Below are 23,858 nucleotides of genomic sequence, written 5' to 3' on the forward strand. Positions count from 1 at the left end.
TAAACGAATTCAATTACGACTGGTTAAAATAACTTGACATGCTTTAATTTTCCTAATATATTTGTTTACTACATGTAGGTTTTTTAGATGTTTAAACTTTGAAATACCATTCCTCCTTTATTTAGAATATAAATTGATGCCCGATTACAATAATATTTAAAGCAATTTAAGCACCACGTCAGTTGGAATTTTATTCAACAAAAGAGAGATATCACTATGCATAGGACTGGTTAATATGTTGACATATGTACTTAACTTATGAGTATATTTGTAGTATTTACTGACATTTTGTTCTATAGCAGACATTTATTGATATTACAAATCAATAACTAGCTGTGCTTTATATATACTTTGTAAGTCGGATTGAAACTTAGTTGCAACGAGAATTTTTAAATATATTCGATTAATTTTTATACACGTAAAATTCTTAATCTTAAGAGTTATTTTTTATAACATTTGTATAATCATTAATAAGAAAAAATTTATTTTGTAATTTTCAAATATTAATTGAACATGTGTTATTAAAAAATGTTTTAATTTTGTAATTTTCAAATATTAATTGAACATGTGTTATTAAAAAATGTTTTAATTTAAACCAGATTTCTATTCGCATGTTCCGATTTAACGATTTCTGACACGCCAGCAAGTCAAAAACAAGTAAGAAAGCTACAGTCGAGTGTACTCGACTGTGAGATACCCGCTACCCATTTTGAATAAAAGAAATGTATTTTGCGGTATTTTTCTCAAAATATACCGAATATATTACAAAAATACTAAAAATATACTAAATGGTATATTTGTTATATCGATATAGTACCAGACTCAAAATATACCATAGACGACACAATATACCAGATTGTCAGCCAAAGCAACTCAGACCCCTAGTAAGTAGGCGTTTTTGCCCAGACAAAAGTATTTCTTTAATAACTTCGACAGCTCTAGCTTTAAAATTACGCTTGTTATTCGTTTTTTTTTTGATTTGCAGGGGCGGAAGGGGGCGTGGCAAAAATTTGAAACAAACTTGATCTGCGTGCAAACATAACATATGCTGTCGAAAAAAAATTATAGCTCTATCTCTTAAAGTCTCTGAGATCTAGGTGTTCATACGGACAGACGGACAGACACACAGACGGACAGACACACAGACGGACAGACGGACATGGCTATATCGTCTCGGCTGTTGACGCTGATCAAGAATATATATACTTTATAGGGTCGGAGATGCCTCGTTCTACCTGTTACATACATTTCCTGCCGGCACAAAGTTATAATACCCTTCTACCCTATGGGTAGTGGGTATAAAAATCGAATACCAATCGTAATTTTGAAGCTAAGACTAAATTTGTGGTACATACGATTCCTGAAAATTTGGTTCCGACCACATATTGTGGAAATTATTTTAGAAATAATTGTGTGTAGTAAAAAATGGCAGCAGCATTCTAGTCTTAGCTGCTTTGGTTAACATATTGTCATATTTTGATATAATATATTTTGAATGTGATAGAAAATTGATATACCAACATCGATGTATTTTTAGTATTTTGTAATCTATTAATTTGGTATATTTTTAAAAAAAATTCCGCTATGTTTTGCTTTATTTAAAAATGGGAAGCGGGTATCGCACAGTCGAGCACATTCGACTGTAATTTTCATACTTGTTTTTTAAAGCTAGAGTTCCGAATTTTGGTATATATAATAACTACTATAGTAGTTATGATTTCTGAAAATTTGGTTGCGATCAGATAAAAATTGTCGAAGTTATAAAAGAAATATTTTTGTATGGGCAAAAACGCCTACTTACTAGGGGTCTTAGTTGCTTTGGCTGACAATCTGGTATATTGTGCCGTCTATGGTATATTTTGAATGCGGTACTATGTCGATATACCAAATATACCATTTGGTATATTTTTAGTATTTTTGCAGTATATTCGGTATATTTTGAGAAAATACCGCAAATTATATTTATTTTATTCAAAATGGGTAGCGGGTATCTCACAGTCGAGTACACTCGACTGTAGTTTTCTTACTTGTTTTTTTTTGTGTGATAGTTTATAAACATAATTTGTTAATAACTGAGCATTTGAACCCGACTGTTTGCAACTTTAGCATTACAATATTAATTGTGAGGATTACAAAATTAAAAGTTAAATTACCAAATTTAAGTTAAAAGTTGTGATTAAGGATATTTTGGAATAGGTATTTGTTAGCAAAAAGGTTGTTGTTGTACAATAAATAAATAAATTATGTAATTGAGTGATTACCAACAAGATAAGCTACCATTGTACAAGAAAATGTTCCAATTTATTGTCAATCGAATATATTTTTTTTGTGCCACATCATTGCTTAGATCGCGTGAATTGCTGATGGCAAGCGAAGCGATGTCGACTATTGCAATAACTTGTCTCGGCGTCTCTAGCTGCATTTTGCATTCTGCATCCAGCCAGAGAAATGCTGTGTTCGTATAACTTTGTGGCGCATGGTAATCGTAATCCTCACTTGCGACGAACAATATCCAAAAAAGGAGGGAAAAATGCTATTATCTTGGAAATTGTCTGCCAGGCGGCGGCAAGAAATATGGATTAAAATGTTGCCAGTGTCTGGGGAGTGCGGTCGGTTGCGTTGGCTTGATTTTTTAAGTGCCTCCTTCACAGAGCGAGTATAAAGAGGAGCAGCACATTATGTACGTTAAGGCGTTTTCCCCTTCCGACACTTACATTTTTTTCGCATTGCTCTTCATTCCAGCTCATGCATACAAAATTAGTGCGGTCTGAAGCTGAAGCTGAAGCTGGAGCATTGCACTTGCAACGTTTATGGCTTACAGCGAGTTAATCGCGCTGTCATTCAGCCACTTTATTTTATCCCGGCCAGCGACGGCATCCCTACGCCTGCTGCCAACAATCCTGCGGCAATCCTTGTGGCATACATATTTTTTCGGCAATTGTCGCAGCGAAGCGACTGTAATCCGCTTATTCCGCCAAAGGAACTAAGGAAGCCAGTGAAGCATTCAGCCTCATAAATTGAGTTGCACTTACACACACATTCACAAATATATATATGTATGTGTGTGTGTGTGTGTGTACTAAAACTAATGCCACACAACTTCCGGTCATTTGGAGGTTTCCTGTTGATTTTTAATCAACCAACTCTCGCTCGGCACATCGCCACAATTTGGGAGGTGTGGTCGCATCATAAAAACAGATTTTAATGTTGTCCAGAAAAGGCAGTGAGGAGAGGGGAAATAGTCTCGCTCTCGCCTTTGTCTTTTACAACTTGTGGCAGTCGTTAATTTTTATGTTTATAGCGCAAATTTTCGCCTTGCTGCACACACGTTGCACGTTCAATGGCCTCGATGCTGCTGCGGTTAGTTCCTGGCAAATTTGAAACCACAAAACTGCTATCGAAAATTGAGAGACCTCATAGGTATAAAGTATATAGGCGAGGGCGGGGTGAGGAAGTCGCTTGCCGGTAGTTAAAACAATAACAATTAGCTGCAAGTCGTCAGAGTCGTTGGTGACACGCAAAAATTAATTAGCAGCCACCAAAAATTGAGTTTGAGTTCGCCACGCCATAAATTGCAGCTCATCACAGATTAAAGCTACATTACATTCAACTAAATTATGTATTCGAAATAATTTTATACTGCAGAATTGCGATTTCTCACACTATTCGCTAACCCTATTAATTGTAAGTTAAATCTATTTTTATTATTCTAATGAGTTGTCAGTAGTACAGTTTATAAATGGATGAATAATAAATGCTGGCAGCAGTTTATTATACCCGCTACCCATAGGGTAGAAGGGTATTATAACTTTGTGCTGGCAGGAAATGTATGTAACAGGTAGAAGGAGGAATCTCCGACCCTATATAGTATATATATTCTTGATCAGCATCAATAGCCGAGACGTTCTAGCCATGTCCGTCTGTCCGTATGAAACACTGGATCCCAGAGACTATAAAAGATAGAGCTATAATTTTTCAACAGCATTTGTTATGTTTGCACGCAGATCAAGTTTGTTTCAAATTTTGCCACGCTCACTTCCGCACCAGGAAATCAAAAAACTCGAATAACGGACATTTTTGTAGAATTTTTTATTTCGATATTCTCATATTTGCATATAACAAAGTTGATATGCTACGATTCCATTAGTGGATCTACTTATTCAAGAATATCAGCGGGGGCTAAATGATCACTTGTTCCTGCCACGGCAGCTCCAATTATGAAAAGTAGTCGTAGTAGTAGTAGAATATACATACAATGCCGGGATTTCATATTTCTTATATACTTTTTATGCTTAACGCATTAAGTTATGAATAGGTTATTCATTTAAATTATAATAGCATTATTTTTTGATTTTCTAAGCCTTGTGAATTTGTTATACATTTTAAATAACTTAGCATATTATCTTTGATTTACACAGTCTATTAACTAATAGCATGATTGAAATGCGTGAAAAATTGCATGCCAAAATAGATTACTTTATCAAAATTAGATTGTTTAAAATTTTTCAGTTTATTAGTATATAAGATTTGAATGCATGTACAATTTAATTATGAATATTACATAAATATCATAAATAATTTTTTTAGCGGATTAAATAGTAATAAACCCTTATCTGTAGATAATTTAATTTTATATAGCGGCCATTTATTGAGATTAAAAATCAAATATGTTAACCAGCTGTACTTTATATAATATATATAAATATTATGCATGTTGGATTGAAACTTACACGTAAAATTCTTAATCTTAAGAGTTATTTTTTCATATCATTTGTCTAATCTTTACTAGAAACAAATTTATTTTGTAATTTTTTTACCCGCTACCCATAGGGTAGAAGGGTATTATAACTTTGTGCCGGCAGGAAATCTATGTAACAGGTAGAAGGAGGCATCTCCGGCCCTTTAAGCTATATATATTCTTGATCAGCATCAACAGTCGAGACGATCTAGCCATGTCCGTCTGTCCGTCTGTCCGTATGAAACACTGGATCTCAGAGACTATACAAGATAGAGCTATAATTTTTTTCGACAGCATTTGTTATGTTTGCACGCAGATCAAGTTTGTTTCAAATTTTTACCACGCCCACTTCCGCCCCCGCAAATCAAACCGAATAAAAAGCGTAAGTTTAAAGCCAGATATACATATATTTTAAAAATAATACCTTTTGCTTTTGCTTTTATTCAAAATGGGTAGCTGGTATCTCACAGTCGAGCACACTCGACTGTAGCTTTCTTACTTGTTCTTTGTCAAATACTTTATTTCTTCAATTTTTAGCACGAGACTTAGTCTTTTTCTGTAGTTAGCTATTACAAAAAAGAAATTAATCTTGAAAAAAAGAAAATCGATCGGAATTTACCTGGTTAATCAAGTAAGTAAAAAATGTACAGCATCATTCCATTTCTTCTTAATTTGCCATCAATCTGCATATTCATATTGACATATTGCGGATCTCAATTAGTGCGTATTAGATCGATTTAGTCAAATGTCAAATACAAAGTCTGTCGTTATGCATATATTTATATAACTGTGCAAAAATCGAGGCGAACAAAATTCATAATTTAATACGATGCGCTTTCGATTCCTATAAAAGGATTTCACAAACCTTAGACTGTATATTCAGTAAAATGAAATTGTATTGTGGACTTCTCCTTATTATTGCCATTATTGGCAGCGCCTCAGCTGGAGGCATTAACAAAAAAGCACCGGGTGATGTTAATGAATAAAAGCCTGTTTAACATATCTAAAAATGACACAATAGTGTGCTTTCAATAAAATGCGTATTTAAAAAAAATATATATGTTTTAAAAGCATATTGCTTTCAAAATCTTATTGTCAGAAATAACTTGTTCTTAAATAAAAAATTGAGGTCAGGGATACTTCTTCTGACCTATGAGTAGCGGGTGTAACTACTTAGCAACAAAACGAGAATACATCATTTAATTTGAAGAATTTACGTTCTTTAAAAGGAATCGATATTATGTGAAGTTTCTCTTTAATCGACATCTAAATCGTAGTTTTTCAAATCCGAAAATTATTTTATTACCGAATTTATTTGTTTTTAATTTCGTTGATATTGTGATTTGAAGTCATTGGTATATCTAATTAACTCGTTAATTTTTTACAAAATTCATAGTTAAATTTTTTTTTAATAACAAACGTGATTTGTCTTGAGAAAGTAAGCTATCAAAACACATTGATGTAAAACACAAAAAAGTGTTTTTCTATAACCATGTTAAGTATGCAATTTAATTCGATTCGCTCTAAAGTCGTATATAAAAGTAAGCAAAATCCAAAATCCACAGAATTCACATTCAGTAAAATGAATTTATATTGTGGACTACTCCTCCTTATTGCCATTATTGGCACTGCATCAGTTAAATGAAAGGGAATGGCACCAGGTGATATTAAGGAATAAACACCTTTGTACAGAAATCCTTAAATAAATGTGTAAACAACGACTATTGTGGCAAAATAAAGTTCATGTAAAGATCGACTGTAAAATAAAAAATATAATAAAATTAGTCTTTATCCAAGAAAATAAAAAAAAAAAAGAAAACTTTGTGACTTCCTTATGGCTGTTACATACATATATGTATATTTTTAGTTGTTGCAAAGTTATGAAATGCCTTTTTTCTCTGGATAAACGGTATAGCTGCTTAGGTTACAAATCAAGAATACAACATATCAGCTACGTTTTACGTTCTCAAAAACGAAGCGACTTTATTTTATTGTATTAAAATACAATGTTTTTTTTTTGCTTGATTAATTATTAATTTCATTCTGTTATATAAATATATTAATATGAATCAAGAAACTAAAAATTAATTACAAAGTATTTTATTTATTATTTATTTATTTATGCAAAAATTAAGTATTTATTTGTTTATGTTTTTATAAGGCTTTGCAATAATTTGTTTATATTTTATTAATTACTGATAATTGAACCACTTATTTCGGATTGTAAGATTTCTCACTACCAAACTGCTTTGACCTTAGTTTTACTATTCTCTAAAACTGCGATAAAAATGGGAAAAAAATGTTATCGGAAATTTGAACGTGGTAAACAAGCGGAAAAATTGCACATTGAAACTTTCTCTGTTGCAGCTGAAGTTTTGTGGAGCCGAAGGACACACAGCACACAGCATGGCGGCAAATTGCATAGAGATAATTGCAAAACTAAATGGCAAACTTAAACAAAAACGCAGACACTAATGAAATTTCGATCAACTTTTTCCAAGCAGCCAAGCGACACGGAGAGAAAGAGACAATCGGATAATAAGAGATAGCGAGAGTGCATGAGGGAAAAAAGCAAATGATGATTTATTGAATTTTAATTTAGTGCCCCAGCAAAATTTGCCATAAATATTTGAGTGCGCCCAGCAAAAGTTACGCTCATTGCAAGTTATATGAACAGACAAATTATTCGAGTGTGTGCAGTGCCAACCCTTAGTGGCAATGCTTAGTCCTTAGTCCTTAGGCATCACCACATCCACATCCTCATCCGTGCCGTGAGTACAGTTGCCGTTCAGCTTTTTAGCTCGACGCGTGCGTTGCTTACGCATGACCAGCAGCTGACAGCAATGGTTAAATCCTGCGGCTGCTGCTGCTCCTGTTGCTGTCTCTACTCCTCTCCCCCTTCTGCAATTTGCCAATGCCAATGTGCGTATGCAAATTTTGCCAGCATGGCTTGGCCACATGTCATTCTTTTGACCATTTCCGCTAGAAGAAGCTAAGCAACAGCAACAAAACAATCGCAACCCCATGTGTCCTGTTTGTGCGGGGTTGCTTTCGATACCCTTTAAAATACGCATAGGGTAGACCAAATACGATTACACTTAGATTTACCAGGCAAGGAAGTTGAAATTGCTATCATAAGATTGTTTTGAAATTGAAATTTTTAGAATTTATAATTTTTTTATTTTTTTTTTGAGTACTAGTTGATTCTGAAAATGAGTTTTTAATTTTTGCTTTTAAAATATGAATTTTTTCATTTTAAAATACGCATTTTATTGAAGCCACACTATTATGTAATATTTAGATATCTTTAAAGAGGTTTTTATTCTTTAATATCACTCGGTGCTTGTAAGATGTTGCCTCCAGCTGAGGCGCTGCCAAAATTGGCAATAACGAGGAGTAGTCCACACAATAATTTTATTTTACCTAATGTGAATTCTGAGGTTTTTGCTTACTTTTATATACGAATTCAGAGCATATCGAACTAAATTACATACATATTAAACATGGTTAAAGAAAACCCCTTCTTTTTTTTATCTATTTCATCAATTTACTTTGATAGCTTACTTCGTCCAAAACATCTCATTTTTTATTAAAAAAAAGTTAAACTATGAATTTTACAAGGAAATAACAAGTTAATTAGATATACCAATGACTTTCAAATCACAATATCATCGAAATTATAAACAAATAAATTCGGTAATAAAATAATTTTCGGAATTGAAAAAACTACGATTGCTGTACAATCATTTTGATGTCGATTAAAGAGAAACTTCAAATAATATCGATTCCTTTTAAAGAACCTAAAATCTTCAATTGAAATTATGTATTCGTGTTTTTTAATAATAAGAAAGAGATATCTCAGACCTCCATTTTATTTATTTATTTATTTTTTTTTTTGAGAACTAGTTATTTCTGACAATAAGATTTTGAATACTGCTTTTAAAATATATTTTTTTATTTTTAAATACGCTTTTATTGAAAGCACACTATTGTGTCATTTTTAAATCTATAAAGAGGTTTTTATTCATTAATATCAGCCGGTGCTTTTCCAGTGACGCATCCAGCTGAGGCAGTGCCAATAATGGCAATAACGAGGAGTAGTCCACAAAAGAATTTCATTTTACTGAATACACATTCTAAGGTTTCTGAAATCTTTTTATAGGAATCGAAAGCGCATCGCATTAAATTATGAATTTTATACGTATTCGTATTTTTAACAATTTTAAGAAATCAATTTTTTTTTTCAATTATTTTTTTTGTATTGAATAAAAGTTGGTTGTGTAACATAATTAGAATTAAGTCGCTTTCGATACCCTAACTTATTTTCAGCTTCAACTTAAGTTGACTTTATCAAAAAGCTTTTTTTCCAGGGCATTTGAATGCCTACTACACTCAGTACAGAATCATGTTTTGTTTTCAGCAATCGGGGTGCACTTAAATTTCGCAACTTGTTTTACCCACTGACCTTGAAAAGTGGATTTATTCAAATTGACTGCAGGCAGCTGTGCCTATTCGGGGTGGAATTAAATATCTCCCTGGGTTGGGTTCAGGTTGCAAATCCGACAACCGCTTCGATATTTTGTTTGCCAAACATGTTATTAATGCAAAAACGAAAGCAAAAAACAACAATAATAAAAATAACAAAAGGCAAAACGCATTTGGGCTCTTTAGGCTCTTATCTATGGCTTGCTTATCGCGCGCACTTTGCCAATCCATTAGGTTGTTTTTCCAGATTATATGCGTACTCGTACTTGATTCGATTGCTCACTCTAATCGTTCAATCCCCATGGATTGTTGTTCCAAATTGGCCAAGACTGTTGCTAGCAGTCGAGTATCGATTTCAAAGACTATGCAAATCGGTGTAATACGCACAAATTGCTGAGATCCGCAATATGTCAATATAAATTTGCAGATTGATTACTTACTTACTTACATGTTTAATCAGCTAAAATCTAAACCAATTTACTTTTTTCGAGATGAATTTGTGTTTTGAAATACCAAACTACTGAAAAAGACTAAGTTTCGATGCTAAAAATTGAAGAAAATAAACTATTTGACAAAGAAAAAGAGGAATAAATTTAAAACATCAATAACTAATTACAAGACCAAACACAATTAATGAAAACAGAATTTATAGAATTAATTGAACATTTCTGATTTGCAAATGTTATATTAAATGAGGCTTTAATATCATATTGTATATACTAATATTGTATACAAAGTTTGGTGTCGTTGCGTTGGTTATATAGGAATCGAATTAAGGTACAGATTGAATTAATGTACAGTTACATATTTGTATTACATTGTTGAAGAAACTAAGCTTGCTGTACCAAATGAAGAATTTCCATAGCTATCAATTATAATAATAAGCACATGGAATGTTGTATTCTTGTTTTGTAACCTAAGCTATACCGCTTATCCAGAGAGAAAAGGCATTTTATAACTTTGTAAGAACTAAAAATATTGTATATGTGTGTAACAGCCATAAAGAAGTCTCAAAGTTTTCTTTTTGTTTTTTATTTTCTTGGATAATTTTATTGTATTTTTTATTTTACAGTCAATCTTTTACATGAAGTTTATTTTGCCACACATTTATTTAAGGATTTCTGTACAAAGGTGTTTATTCCTTAATATCACCTGGTGCCATTCCCTTCCATTTAACTGATGCAGTGCCAATAATGGCAACGAGGAGGAGTAGTCCACTATGGAATTTCATTTTATTGAATGTGAATTTCTGTGGATTTTCTTACTTTTATATACGAATTCAGATCGTATCGAATAAAATTGCAGACTTAACATAATTATAGAAAAACACTTATTTATTTATATAAGAGTTTTGAGCGTATCGAATTAAATTACAGATTTAACATGGTTAAAGAAAAACGCTTTTTTGTCTTTTTCATCAAGGTGTTTTGAAAGCTTACTTCCTAAATAAAAATCGCGTTTATTATTAAAAAAAGATTAACTATGAATTTTCCAAAAAATTATGGAGTTAATTAGATATACCAATGATTTCATATCGCAATATCAACGAAATTAAAAACAGATAAATGCTGTAATAAAATAATTTTCGGAATTGGAAAAACTACGATTGCTGTACAATCATTCAGATGGCGATTAAAGAGAAACTTCAAATAATATCGATTCCTTTTAAAGAACGTAAAACCTTCAACTAAAATAATGTATTCGTGTTTTTAATAATATAATATAAGTAGTTATACCCGCTACTCATAGGTCAGAAGAAGATATCTCCGATCTCAATTTTTTTTTTTTGAGAACTATTTTTTTTCCTGACAATAAGGTTTTGGATATTGCTTTTAAGATTTTTTTTTTTTTATTTTAAAATACGCATTTTATTGAAATCACACTATTGCGTCATTTTTAGAGATGTTAAAGAGGCTTTTATTCATTAATATCACCCGGTGCTTTTTTGTTAATGCCTCCAGCTGAGGCGCTGCCAATAATGGCAATAACGAGGAGTAGTCCACAATATATTTTCATTTTACTGCATGTGAATTCTGAGGTTTTGCTTACTTTTACAACGAATTCAGAGCATATGGAACTAAATTACATATTAAACATGGTTAAAGAAAAACTCCTTTTTGTCTTTTTCATCAAGGTGCTTTAATAGATTATTTCTATTTATAAAAGACCTCTGAGCGTATCGAATTAAATTACAGATTTAACAAGTTTAAAGAAAACCCCTTCTTTTTTTTGTATATTTCATCAAGGTGCTTTGATAGCTTACTTCGTCCAAAAAATCTCATTTTTTAAAAAAAAAAAAAAAGTTAAACTATAAAATTTACAATGAAACAACAAGTTAATTAGATATACCAATGACTTTCAAATCACAATATCAACGAAATTATAAAAAAATAAATTCGGTAATAAAATAATTTACGGAATTGAAAAAACTACGATTGCTGTACAATCATTTTGATGTCGATTAAAGAGAAAATTCAAATAATATCGATTCCTTTTAAAGAACGTAAAATCTTCAATTGAAATTATGTATTCGTGTTTTTAATAATAAGAAAGAGATATCTCCGACCTCCATTTTACTTACTTTATTACTTATTTATTACTTTTTACTTATTTATTTTTTTTTTTTTTGAGAACTAGTTATTTCTGACAATAAGATTTTGAATATTGCTTTTAAAATATATTTTTTTATTTATAAATACGCATTTTATTGAACTACGCATTTTATTACACTATTGTGTCATTTTTAAATCTATATAGAGGTTTTTATTCATTAATATCACCCGGTGCTTTTAGAGTAAAGCATCCAGCTGAGGCGCTGCCAATAATGGCAATAACGAGAAGTAGTCCACAATATATTTTCATTTTACTGAATGTGAATTCTGAGGTTTTTCTTACTTTTATATACGAATTCAAAGCATATAGAATTAAATAACAGATTTAACATGGTTATAGAAAAACACTTATTTATTTATATAAGAATTCTGAGCGTCTCGAATTAAATTACAGATTTAACATGGTTAAAGAAAAACACTTTTTTGTCTTTTTCATCATGTTGTTTGATAGCTTACTTCGTCAAGATAAACCACGTTTTTTATTAAAAAAAAAAGTTAATCTATGAAACAACAAAAAATTAACAAGTTAATTAGATATACCAACGACTTCAAATCATAATATCAACGAAATACAAAACAAATTAATTCGGTAATATAATAATTTTTGGAACTGAAAAATCTACGATTGCTGTACAATAATTTAGATGTCGTTTAAAGAGGATCTTCAAATAATATGGATTCCTTGTAAATAACTTAAAAATCTTCAACTGAAATGATGAATTCTTGTTTTGTTATATAAGTAGTTATACCCTCTTCTCATAGGTCAGAAGAAAATATCTCCGACCTACACTTTTTTTTTTGACAACTAGTTATTTCTGGCAATAAGATTTCGAATATTGTTTTTAAAATATATTGTTTTTATTTTAAAATACGCATTTTATTGAAAGCACACTATTGTGTCATTTTTAGATATGTTAAACAGGTTTTTATTCATTAATATCACCTACTAATTTGATATTGGTCTGAATCGATCTAATACGCACAATTTGCTGAGATCTGCAATATGTCAATATGAATATGCAGATTGATGGCAAATTAAGAAGAATTACATGATTAACCAGGTAAATTCAATTCTATTTTCTTTTTTTTCAAGATGAAATTTTGTAATAGCTAACTACAGAAAAAGACTAAGTCTCATGCTAAAAATTGAAGAAAATAAACTATATAACAAAGAAAAAGTAAGAAAGTTAAGTAAGAAAGCTGAGAAACCCGTTACCCATTTTGAACAAAAGCAAAATATTGCGGTATTTTTCTCAAAATATACCAAAAGTACTAAAAATATGCCAAATTGTATATTTGGTATATCGATATAGTACAACATTTAAAATATACCATAGACGAGACAAATTCCAGATTGTCAGCCAAAGCCACAAAGACTCCTAATAAGTAGCGTTTTTCATTTAAAAGTATTTCTTTAATAACTTCCACAATTTTTATCTGATCGCAACCAAATTTTCAAGAATCACAATTACTATAGCTGTTATTATATATACCAAAAGTAACAGCTCTAGCTTTACGCTTGTTATTTAGTTTTTGATTTGCGGGGCGTAAGTGGGCGTGGCAAAAATTGATCTGCGTGCAAACGTAACAAATGCTGTTGGAAAAAAATTATAGCTCTATCTCTTATAGTCTCTGAGATCCAGAGTTTCATACCGACAGGCAGAGGGACATGGCTAGATCGTCTCGGCTGTTGACGTTGATCAAGAATATGTATACTTTATAAGGTCGAAGATGCCTCCTTCTACCTGTTAGATACATTCCTGCCGGCACAAAGTTATAATACCCTTCTATCCTATAGGTAGCGGTTATAAAATGTTAGACTATGAATTTTACAAAAAATTAACGAGTTAATTATATATACCAATGATTTAATATCACAATATCAACGAAATTAAAAACAAATAAATCCTGTAATAAAATCATTTTCGGAATTGAAAAAACTACGATTGCTGTACAATCATTTAGAAGTCAATTAAAAAGAAACTTCCAATAATATAGAGTCCCTTTAAAGAACGTAAAAATCTTCAACACAAATGGCGTCTTCTAGTTTTTAATAATATAAGTAGTTATACCCGCCACTCATAGATCAGAAGGAGATATCTCCGACCTCATTTTTTTTTTTTGAGAACTAGTTTTTTTTGACAATAATGTTTTGAATATTGTTTTTTTTTATTTTAAAATACGCATTTTATTGAAAGCACACTATTGTGTCATTTTTAGAGATGGTAAAGAGGTTTTTATTCATTAATATCACCCGGTGCTTTTTTGTTAATGCCTCCAGCTGAGGCGCTGCCAATAATGGCAATAACGAGGAGTAGTCCACAATACAATTTCATTTTACTGAATATACAGTCTAAGGTACAAACCTTATCTTTTTATAGGAATTGAAAGCGCATCGTATTAAATTATGAATTTGGTTCGCCTCGTATTTTGCACAGTTATATAAATATGCCTTACGTTATACTTCTAATTTGATAATCGACCAAATCGGTCTAATACGCACAAATTGCTGGATCCGCAATATGTCAGATTGATGGCAAATTAACAAGAAATGGAATGATGCTGTACACGTTGTACTTACATACCATTAGCTAGGTAAATTCGAATCGATTTACTTTTTTTCGAGATGAATTTGTGTTTTGTAATACCAAACTACAGAAAAAGACTAAGTCTCGATGCCCAAAATTATAGAAAATAAACTATTTGACGTAGAAAGACATGAATAAATTCAAAACAACATCAATATTTAACTACATTAGCAAATATAATTAATGAAAACAGAAAGTTTTGATATAGTTTAAAATCCTTATTCATTTTAAAAATAAAGCATTCTAAGCGATGCTTCATTAACACATTATGCAACATTAAAGAAAAGAGAAGACAGCAACCCAATTGAAATTTATTTTGCTAGATGGTGAATCTATCTATTATATAGTATTTTAATTGCGAATCAATTCAATAAAATTCACATCAAATTATTTTCGTGATTTGGCATGGTTAATTTAATTATTTTCTTAAATTTTATTACATGCACGTCGACTTAAAGCCTCTGAAATTACGTTAAAAAAACAGGTCAGATGTCAATCGAACAACTTTATTTATGTGGTACAAACATATTTAAATAAAAATTAAATACATCTTAAACTTCTTGAATACATATGTTATATTTCTTTAAATATGTTACTCTTTGATTTCAGCCGGCGATCTTCCTTGTCATAAGTTAGCAGCGGCAATAATTGCAACAAGGAGAAGTAGTTCACAAAAGAGTTTCATTTTAACATACATATCAACTGAAAGTCTCTTACTTTTCCATTTATTATGTTGTGTTCGATCAGTAAGATTGGTTGATTTGTTAGTTTCTCACAATTGTAAGCATTTCATACATTATCTTTGCTAAAAAATTGTATCTTAAATGCATTTTATTTGTCATTCTTAAGAATTAATTCAATAGGTATCACCTACAAATGTTATATGGAAGGAATCACCCGGTAATCTTCCGTGACGAAGAGTAGTTCACAAAATTAGTTAATTGTATTTTATATAAAGTGTCTTGGCGTTGTTTTATTAAAATACAGTTTGATATGGATAATTTCATTGTGTTGCATATTTGTATTACATTGTTGAAGAAACTACGATTGCTGTACCAAATGAAGAATCTTTCATAGCGATCAATTATAAAAATTTGCCCATGCAATGAAGGATTTAAAATAATATCGATTCGTTTTTGAGAACGTAAAACGTAATTGATATGTTGTATTCTTGTTTTGTAACCTAAGCAGCTATACCGCTTATCCATAGAAAAAAGACATTTCATAACTTTGTAAGAACTAGAAATACAATATGCATGTAACAGCTATAAGGAAGCTTATTGATCACAAAGTTTTCTTTTTTTATTTTCAATTTTGTTGGATAAAGTCTAATTTTATTGAAACACTTTACAGTTGATCTTTACATGAACTTTTTTTTGCCACAATAGTTGTTGTTTACAAAACTTATATTTAAGCATTTCTTTGAAGAGGTTTTTATTCCGTAACATCACCTGGTGCCAGGTCATTCAAAAAACCTGCTGAGGCAGTGCCAATAATGGCAATAACGAGGAGTAGTCCACTTAATAATTTCATTGTACTGAATGTAAAGCTTGAGGTTTTTTGCTCTATATATATAACAAATCAGAGCATATCGAATTAAATTACAGATTTAGTATGGTTAACGAAAACCCCTTTTTTGTCTAGGTTATATCATTAATATGCGTTGATAGCCTACTTCGTCAATAAAAATAACTTTACATATATATTAAAAACAATTAAACTATGTATTTTACAAAGAATTAATGACATAATTAGATATACCAATAACTTTATATCACTATAAAAAATAAAAAATAAATAATAAAAATAAATAAAAATTATATCGAAATAAAAAACAAATAAATATGGTAATAAAATAATTTTCGGGAATTGAAAAAACTATGATTGCTGTACAATCATTTAGAGTTCGATTAAAGAAGATCATCAAATAATATCGATTCGTTTTAGAGAACGTAAAAATCTTGAATTGAAATGATGTATTCTTGTTTTGTCATTTAAGTAATTACTACTCAGAAGGAGTCATTTCCTATGTAGATCTCAGAGACTAGAAGAGAAAAAGCTATATATTTTCTTTATAATTCCTCGTTGCGATCAAACAATTTAAATTGGCAAAAGTGAACTCCTTGTGACGAGTTTTAGTTGCTTTGGTTGACAATATGGTAGAATTTTGTACTCTATGGTATATTTTGAATGCTATAGTATGCTAGGAAAATAGTGGCAATAACGAAGAAAAGTCCATAAAACAATTTAATTTTAAGCAATACTCTATCTGGGGTTTTTGCGTTGTTTAAATAAAAATCAAATGCACATCGAATTACAAATTAGATATTGCATGGCTAATTTAATTTTGTTAATTCTCAAATAATTTAATTTGTGATAGTTGTATATAACTTATAACTTCTTTAGTTGCCAAACTGCAAATCATTGGACAATTCATTAAAGTTTTCATTGAAAGAGCAGAAAAGATTATTTATTGCATTCAAGAAGTGGGGGAGACGACGCCACAGCTGCTTTACAGTGACTGTAAATGGCATTGCAATAAAACGAAATTAAATTGCTATTTTGCATATGGCACACACACTCTCACACTCTTATCAACTGATATGAGCTCTTTGTCTGCATGCCAAAAATAATAATGGAAAAACAACAACAACAACAACGACGACAGCAACTAAAGGCGAATCCTTTGACAACAGCTGGCGGCACTGGGAGCAGACAAAATCGAAATAGTTTTATAGTTGGCATACCCCAAAAAATGTACGAAGTATTCTAGATTAGTAATTGCTTGGCGCGTTTATTAAAATGCATAAATTAATGGAACAGAATTTCTCCGAGCAGGCAGCACCTTTATGGCTGTGGACCATGTGCGGTAGTTAAAAAGGGTTTAGGACACGCAATTTGTGCGCTGGCTTATGGCCAAACAATTAGACATAGAATGGGATGTGTTGTGCTCAATTTATGCCTTGAAGGACCTCCCATTAAAGACAACCCTCACTATAACGGCAAATGCACTGGAAATGACCGCAATTATATTGTGAACCCTGGCAGCTTATGTTATTATGACCACATACAAACTTGTTTCTTTTTGCCCGAAAATCAGCGCAATTAATATTAAGTGGATTAATATTTAATGACCAGTGCACGCACCCAAAGATTCCAGTTCCCATATGTGTCTTGTGTATTGTATCATAATCGCACTCTTAACTGTTATGATGCTATTGCCATTTATGATTACAGTTTCGGACTCAGTTTTTGGTTTGCTTTTAATATTCTAATTACAGCATAACACGCGTTTATTACCAAGACTTTGATGGTCTCTCAACCGGCACAAATAATGCCAAATTCAACCGCAGACGACGCATCAAATCCTCATTGAATGGCCGTCACTAATTGATAAATGTATCTGCTGCGTGTCCGAATGCCATATTAAAAACAACAAAACAGGAGACTTTCTAAGGTTTTCACAAATATTTGTGTGATGCTGTTCTATAATTTTATTTCAACAAAAATGTTTATTGCATTCGCATTGTTGATAAGAAAACTGCGCTTCGACGTAGTTTGCGATTGAAACACGTCAGCGAATAGTCACAACTGGAATAAAGACAGAGATAGAGAGGAAAAAAGAGAGACAGAGAGAGCGAGAGCTCTGCGATAAGACCCCAAGTGTGCATTATTACGTAAAGTTGAGTCTTCGTCTTAGTCAGACGACAAGATGGATTCACAAAACATGGACTTTCCACACATCCGGAACTGTCTAGCAAAGCCGTGTGCAATTCGCGATAAAACTGTAGAATCATGGCGGACTCTAATCGATGACGTGTATTTTTCAGAGACATGACTTCACTTATCAACTCGTGGAATGGTCCTTGATTAGATAGCAATTTCCTCTACAGCTGAAGTTTTAGTTCGATTTGCCATCTTTCTCCATCTTATCAATGCAATTAATTCGGCTTGTCTTATCTTGAATTGCACTTGGATACTTCTATTCTGTCAATTGAAATGCTGACCGAAAAGTTGGGCTCTAAATATAATATTAATAGCGTAGCACTTATCTCATTTGTCAAGTTTAAATGATTGTAATGTTTGCCTGGAAACCTCTGTGGAAAGTTTAAACAGTCTAGAATTTATCTACTAAGTTCAATTGTATAAGATTGTTTATTAAACTAAATCTACTTTAAAATCAGTTAATCTGTTGAAAAATAAAATTTTAGAATAATATAAATAAAACGTATTATTTTCAAAATGTTCGAAAACAAAACTAGAGTTGTTTTTTTAGAATTGTAAATAAATGAAAACAAATAACAATTGTTTACAAAATTTCTATACTAAAGAAATAATCTAAAACAACTGCAAACTTAGTTTCCATATCAATCAAATTCCAAAAATGTATTAAAGCATTAATATATATATATATATATATATATATATATATATATATAAGTTTTATCTTTGCAAAAAAAAAATTTTTATCGAAAGCTATATATCCTATATTTTAAGTTGAGAGCTATATCCCAGATAGCCTTATAGAGGTTATTATTCTTGAGCTCGTTATTTTTGCTGATAAACCCCAGCTAAGATAATGACAATAGTAAGAAGTAGTCCTAAAAAGTATTTTTACTTATTTTACTAATTCCATAGTTTGACACTCTTGCGTTTTTATATAAAAATCGGAATCAAATAAAATAAAACTCAAGGTTTGATATAACTGATTTTATTATTTTCTTCAATTTAGTTTGAAGTTAAATACATCAAGTATTTGTATTCATTTTTATTCTTTAACATCAGCTGGTGCTTTAAGATATATATAATCGTAATAGCAAATAATGCTAACAAGGAGAATTAGTCCACAATAGAATTTCATTTTACTGAATATAAAGTCTGAAGTTTTTGCGTGGTTTATATAGTAAACAAATGGAATGCACATCGAATGAAATAAGGGATTTGTTATGGTTAATTTTATTATATTCATTAATTCAATTACATGCATATCGACTGAAGGTCTGTTACTTTTCTATTTTTTTTGCGTTGTTAAATAAGTAATTTTGGTTATAAATAAAATTTATTTCATTTCATACATTACAGTTTGACAACTATAACCATTCTCAAGAAATCATACAAATGTAAATAGAAGCTAAATAGAGCAAAAATTTCTTGATAGCAATGTATGTTTCGCTGTGTAGATCATAATTACTTAGAAGTTAAAGCTAAAGTGCAATAATAAAGCGAATTGTTGCTTCCTTCTTAGAAAAGTTAAATTCAACGTTATACGAAGCGGACAACAAGTAAGAAAGTTACAGTCAAATGTCCTCAACTACCCGCTACCCATTTTGAGAAAAGGCAAAACATGGCGGTAATATTCTCAAAAATTCAACACAAAATACTAAAAACATGTCAAATTGTATATTTGGTATATAGATGTGGTACTACATTCAAGATATATTATAAAGTGCAAAATATAACAGATTGTCAGCCAAAGAAAGTAGGCGTTTTTTATCTAGTTCTTATATAGCATTCTAATTGCATATCAAGTAATTATTTTCAAGATTTTACATGGCTGAACACATTATTTTCTTTATTTTATTAAATGCAAGTCTGAAGTTACATTAAAATGATGATATCAATCAAACAACTTTATTTATGCGATTCAAAAATATTTAAATATAAATTAAATAGATCATAAACTTGTTGCATCCACGGTTTTCTTTAAAGGAGTTTTTACTCCTTAATTTCCCCTGGTGCTCTTCGTAGTATAACATTGGAATTGCAAATAATGACAGCAATGAGAAGTAGTCCACAATAAAGTTTCATTTTACTGAATATAAAGTCTGAGGTTTTTGCTTTGTTTATATATTAAACAAATGGAACACACATCGAATGAAATTGGAGATTTGTTATGGTTAATTTTATTATATTCACTAATTCAATTGCATGCAAAACATGTTAGATAAGTAAGCGCGGTGTTAAATTTTTCATAATTCCATTACAAATAGCGGATATGAAGTAAAATAGAAAAAATTAATTTAAAATAACAATAATATTTAATCACATAAAAAACATAAAATGCGGAAGTTGATTAATTTGTACTGAAATACGAAAAGATTCTTATATAGATTAATTGAAAGCTTTCACTTTATTTGTCATTTTTAGATAATAATTTAACAAGTATGTATTTTATATACAAGAATTTCTTTAAAGAGGTTTTTATTCTATGATGTCGGCCGGTGCTTTTCCTTTGAAAAGATTGACAGCAAGGAGAAGTAATACACAATAGAATTTCATTTTTGTGAATGTAAAGTCTATTGTTTTTGAGTTGTTTATATAGTAAACGAATGAAATGCACATCGAATGAAATTTGTTATGGTTAATTTTATAATATTCACTAATTGAAAAACATGCACATCGACTGAAAGTCTCTTACTTTTCTATTTATACGTGGTTATTTCAGTAAGTTTATTCATAGATAACTTTCATCACAATTTCTTTAGTCAACATTAACTTTGCAAACATTTCAAACGCGTGAAAAGTTAAAGCTTAAGAGTTCATTAAACGGAAACTACACTGCAAAAAATACTTAATCTTGTCGCTTAATCAAACAAATTTATTTATGCGAGACAAATAATTTTAGCAATAATTTCAACTTTTGTTGATATCAGTGTTTATTTATATTTCGACAACAATGCTAAAGCAAAATAAAAACGCGAATCGTTTCTTCCTTCCTGATTTCAATTGTGTTGAAAATTGAGCAGTTGGGTTTAAGCTTAAACAATGTATAATTGTTACAATGTTTTGTGCTGACCTGCAAATTGTAATCAGAGCCGAAGCAAAGTACACCCCCCAGATCGTTGTTGCTTATCGTCGAGTGGAGGAAAACAAAGAGACAGACGTCGCATAGACTTATCTGCATGCTAAATATCAAACTGGGAATAAACACTGCGTATTTTATTTTGTTGTACTCATATGTATTTATTTATTTAGCTCGGTAACATAATTTAAAGATACATTTGTTCAAGCGAATGCAGCTTACTTAAACGTGTTATCACAAACATGTGTATGCGTATGTATGTGTGTGTGTGTGTCGATTGTGTGAGTGTGTATGAATATAAATCAAAGTTAAATAATAAGTGATTGTAAATCAGATGTTTTTCTTTGCTTTTTTGTTGTTGCTGCGGCTGCTGCTGCGCTTCAGTTTATTTACTATAACTCGGATGACAATTCAATTTGATAAAACGCAGCGCAAAAAAATGTTTTTGGAATATTGGTAATACTAAATAGAATATTACGAGAATGAAATTTGGATACTATTTTTTTTTGTTTGAGTTATAATTTGAAGAGAAAATTGAATTGTGTTTTTATTGCTTCTGCAGATACTCGTCGAACAGATAGACGGACAGCGATGGCTCCTTGACACTGACCAATTTGGCCAGATCGTTGGCATAGCCCCGACAGTGTGCGGACCGACTTGGCCTGCTTGCTCAAGAAGTTCTCCTGGATGTAGTGGGCCATCTCGGGATCGTGCTCGCGGTTCTCGTTGCTGCTGTGGGTGGCGCTGGTGTGCACGTGAATGGCGCCGGTGGTCAGCTCCTTCTCGACATCGAGGGCACGGGCCAGGGATTCCAGTTCATTGAGATGCACCTCGGGCACTTCGGCGGCACCGTGCTGATGTGGCTTGCTGAAGTCAACGGAGCCACCGCGACGTGTCACCTGGCGGATGAGCTCGATGGTATCGTCAAAGGCACGATCCGAGAGACCCTGGTAGAGCTTCTGGAAGCCGGGGCGGTTCATTTGGTACGAGTTGAAGTGGGTGGCCAACAGAAGGTATTCGTAAGATTTCTTCAGCTGCAACTGGATGTAGTTCTGCAGCTTGCCCTCCAAATGGCCAATGGCGGCATATCGGGCATTACAATTGCTGACACCACCTATCGGAGGTAAAACATAAGGCAACAGGTAAAGCAAACGGTGTGGGAAGAGTTAAAGCGGGATATTGATTAGCATAAGGCAGTATTTCGCTTACTTTCATCTGAGAAAAAGGCCATGATTGCTTGTTTATTTTTAAAAATATAAATATTCAAAAGCAAGACACAGTTACAGTTAAAAAACCTGAACGAGTCAACTGCACACAAACACATGCACACGCTCTAGCACTCACTCTCTTGCAATCACTCTCTCTCTTTCATGCATGCTCTCTTTAATGTATTTTATGCGGAGTACTCACCGTTAGTGCCGCACGCAGAGCGAACGTCCACTTGACAGCTCTGGTCTTGGGCCTGCGCAAGAGCACAAAGGCCTGCAACCAAGGCGAATACAATAAAGTATTTCATTTTGTTTTGTGTTTGCTTCTAGAATTAGAATAAATGAATTTCACAATTAGACTTATTGGAATTTTCTCAACATTTTCTTATTGAGCAGTCAGCAAGTCGATTTCGATTAAAACTGAGTGGAAAATCATGTGTTTTAGAGCGCGCTCCTATTGCGTCGTAGAGTTTTCCCGAAAATTCTCTCTCACTGTCTTGACACTAAGTAACAATCGAATTTTTCAAATTTTCGAATGCTTTGACTTTGCACTAGTTCTATTTACCGTTATAGTCACACAGCAATTAACTTACAATTGAATGGAATCACTTACTTTAAATTGTCCCGTTTGAAATTGAGTTTTAACTCTGCTTTTGTGTTTCTTATATGTGCTGCTTGTTGGAACGCAAATCGTGAACTGCTGTTTATAGCGTTGCGTTTGTCTCGTTTCTATGCTGTCGCCAGCGCTGAGCGTGCTGCTGTAGTGTGAGTAAGCGCGCAAGTGTGCGTGAAAGTGCGCGTGTATGGGTATGTTTTGCACTCGCCGCCTCTCTGTTGTGGATTTTGTTGTCAGTCAAACATGGCTCCGGCAATATGGCTGCGCCTCTGTTGATGCTTTTGTTGTTATTGCGGTTGTTTTTCTTTGTGACTCAGACATACTCTTCGTTCAATAGGGTTACCATGTTGTTAAAAACTAAATTTCTATATTTACATTTACAATTACATCATGTTATCGTCATACAATATTCTAGACAATTTCAATTAAATTGTGTAATTACCAATATAAAACAACTATGTTATTTAATGTGTCATGCTACTTAAAATTTATCCAAAAGAGCTTTTCTATTATCAATAATGCTACATTGTCATTTTGCTGCTGTCAATTGTTGCCAAGTCTGCACTGATTGTCAATCAAAATCTTGATTGATCCCATAAGATATCTCTACCTCTTTGAGCACACCCGCTAAAGTCAGGAATTAACACATCAGTTTTAAGTCCCTGTCCAAAACGAATACTTGGCAACCCATGACGTGTTGTTGCAGCTAATATGAAAGCGAGAAATATTCCCAGTACGATATTCGACTATTTAATACCCTAAGCGAACTGTTTTACATGTGGTGGGTATGAAAGAGTAAAGTTTAATTA

At 31.9% G+C, this 23,858-nt stretch overlaps 1 protein-coding gene across 1 annotated transcript; it reads right to left on the bottom strand.

The window, feature by feature from the left end:
• Positions 1-21,360: 21,360 nt before the first annotated feature.
• Positions 21,361-23,182, bottom strand: LOC132784387 (soma ferritin). The gene is given in 5 exon segments (XM_060789975.1): positions 21,361-21,862; positions 21,864-22,339; positions 22,435-22,461; positions 22,636-22,759; positions 23,047-23,182. Coding segments are annotated over 4 exon segments (699 nt in total). The 5' UTR covers positions 22,742-22,759; positions 23,047-23,182; the 3' UTR covers positions 21,361-21,772.
• Between the last annotated feature and the right edge of the window lie 676 nt (positions 23,183-23,858).

Source organism: Drosophila nasuta, chromosome 2R (genome assembly GCF_023558535.2).
Source record: "Drosophila nasuta strain 15112-1781.00 chromosome 2R, ASM2355853v1, whole genome shotgun sequence".
NCBI classification, from domain to species: domain Eukaryota; kingdom Metazoa; phylum Arthropoda; class Insecta; order Diptera; family Drosophilidae; genus Drosophila; species Drosophila nasuta.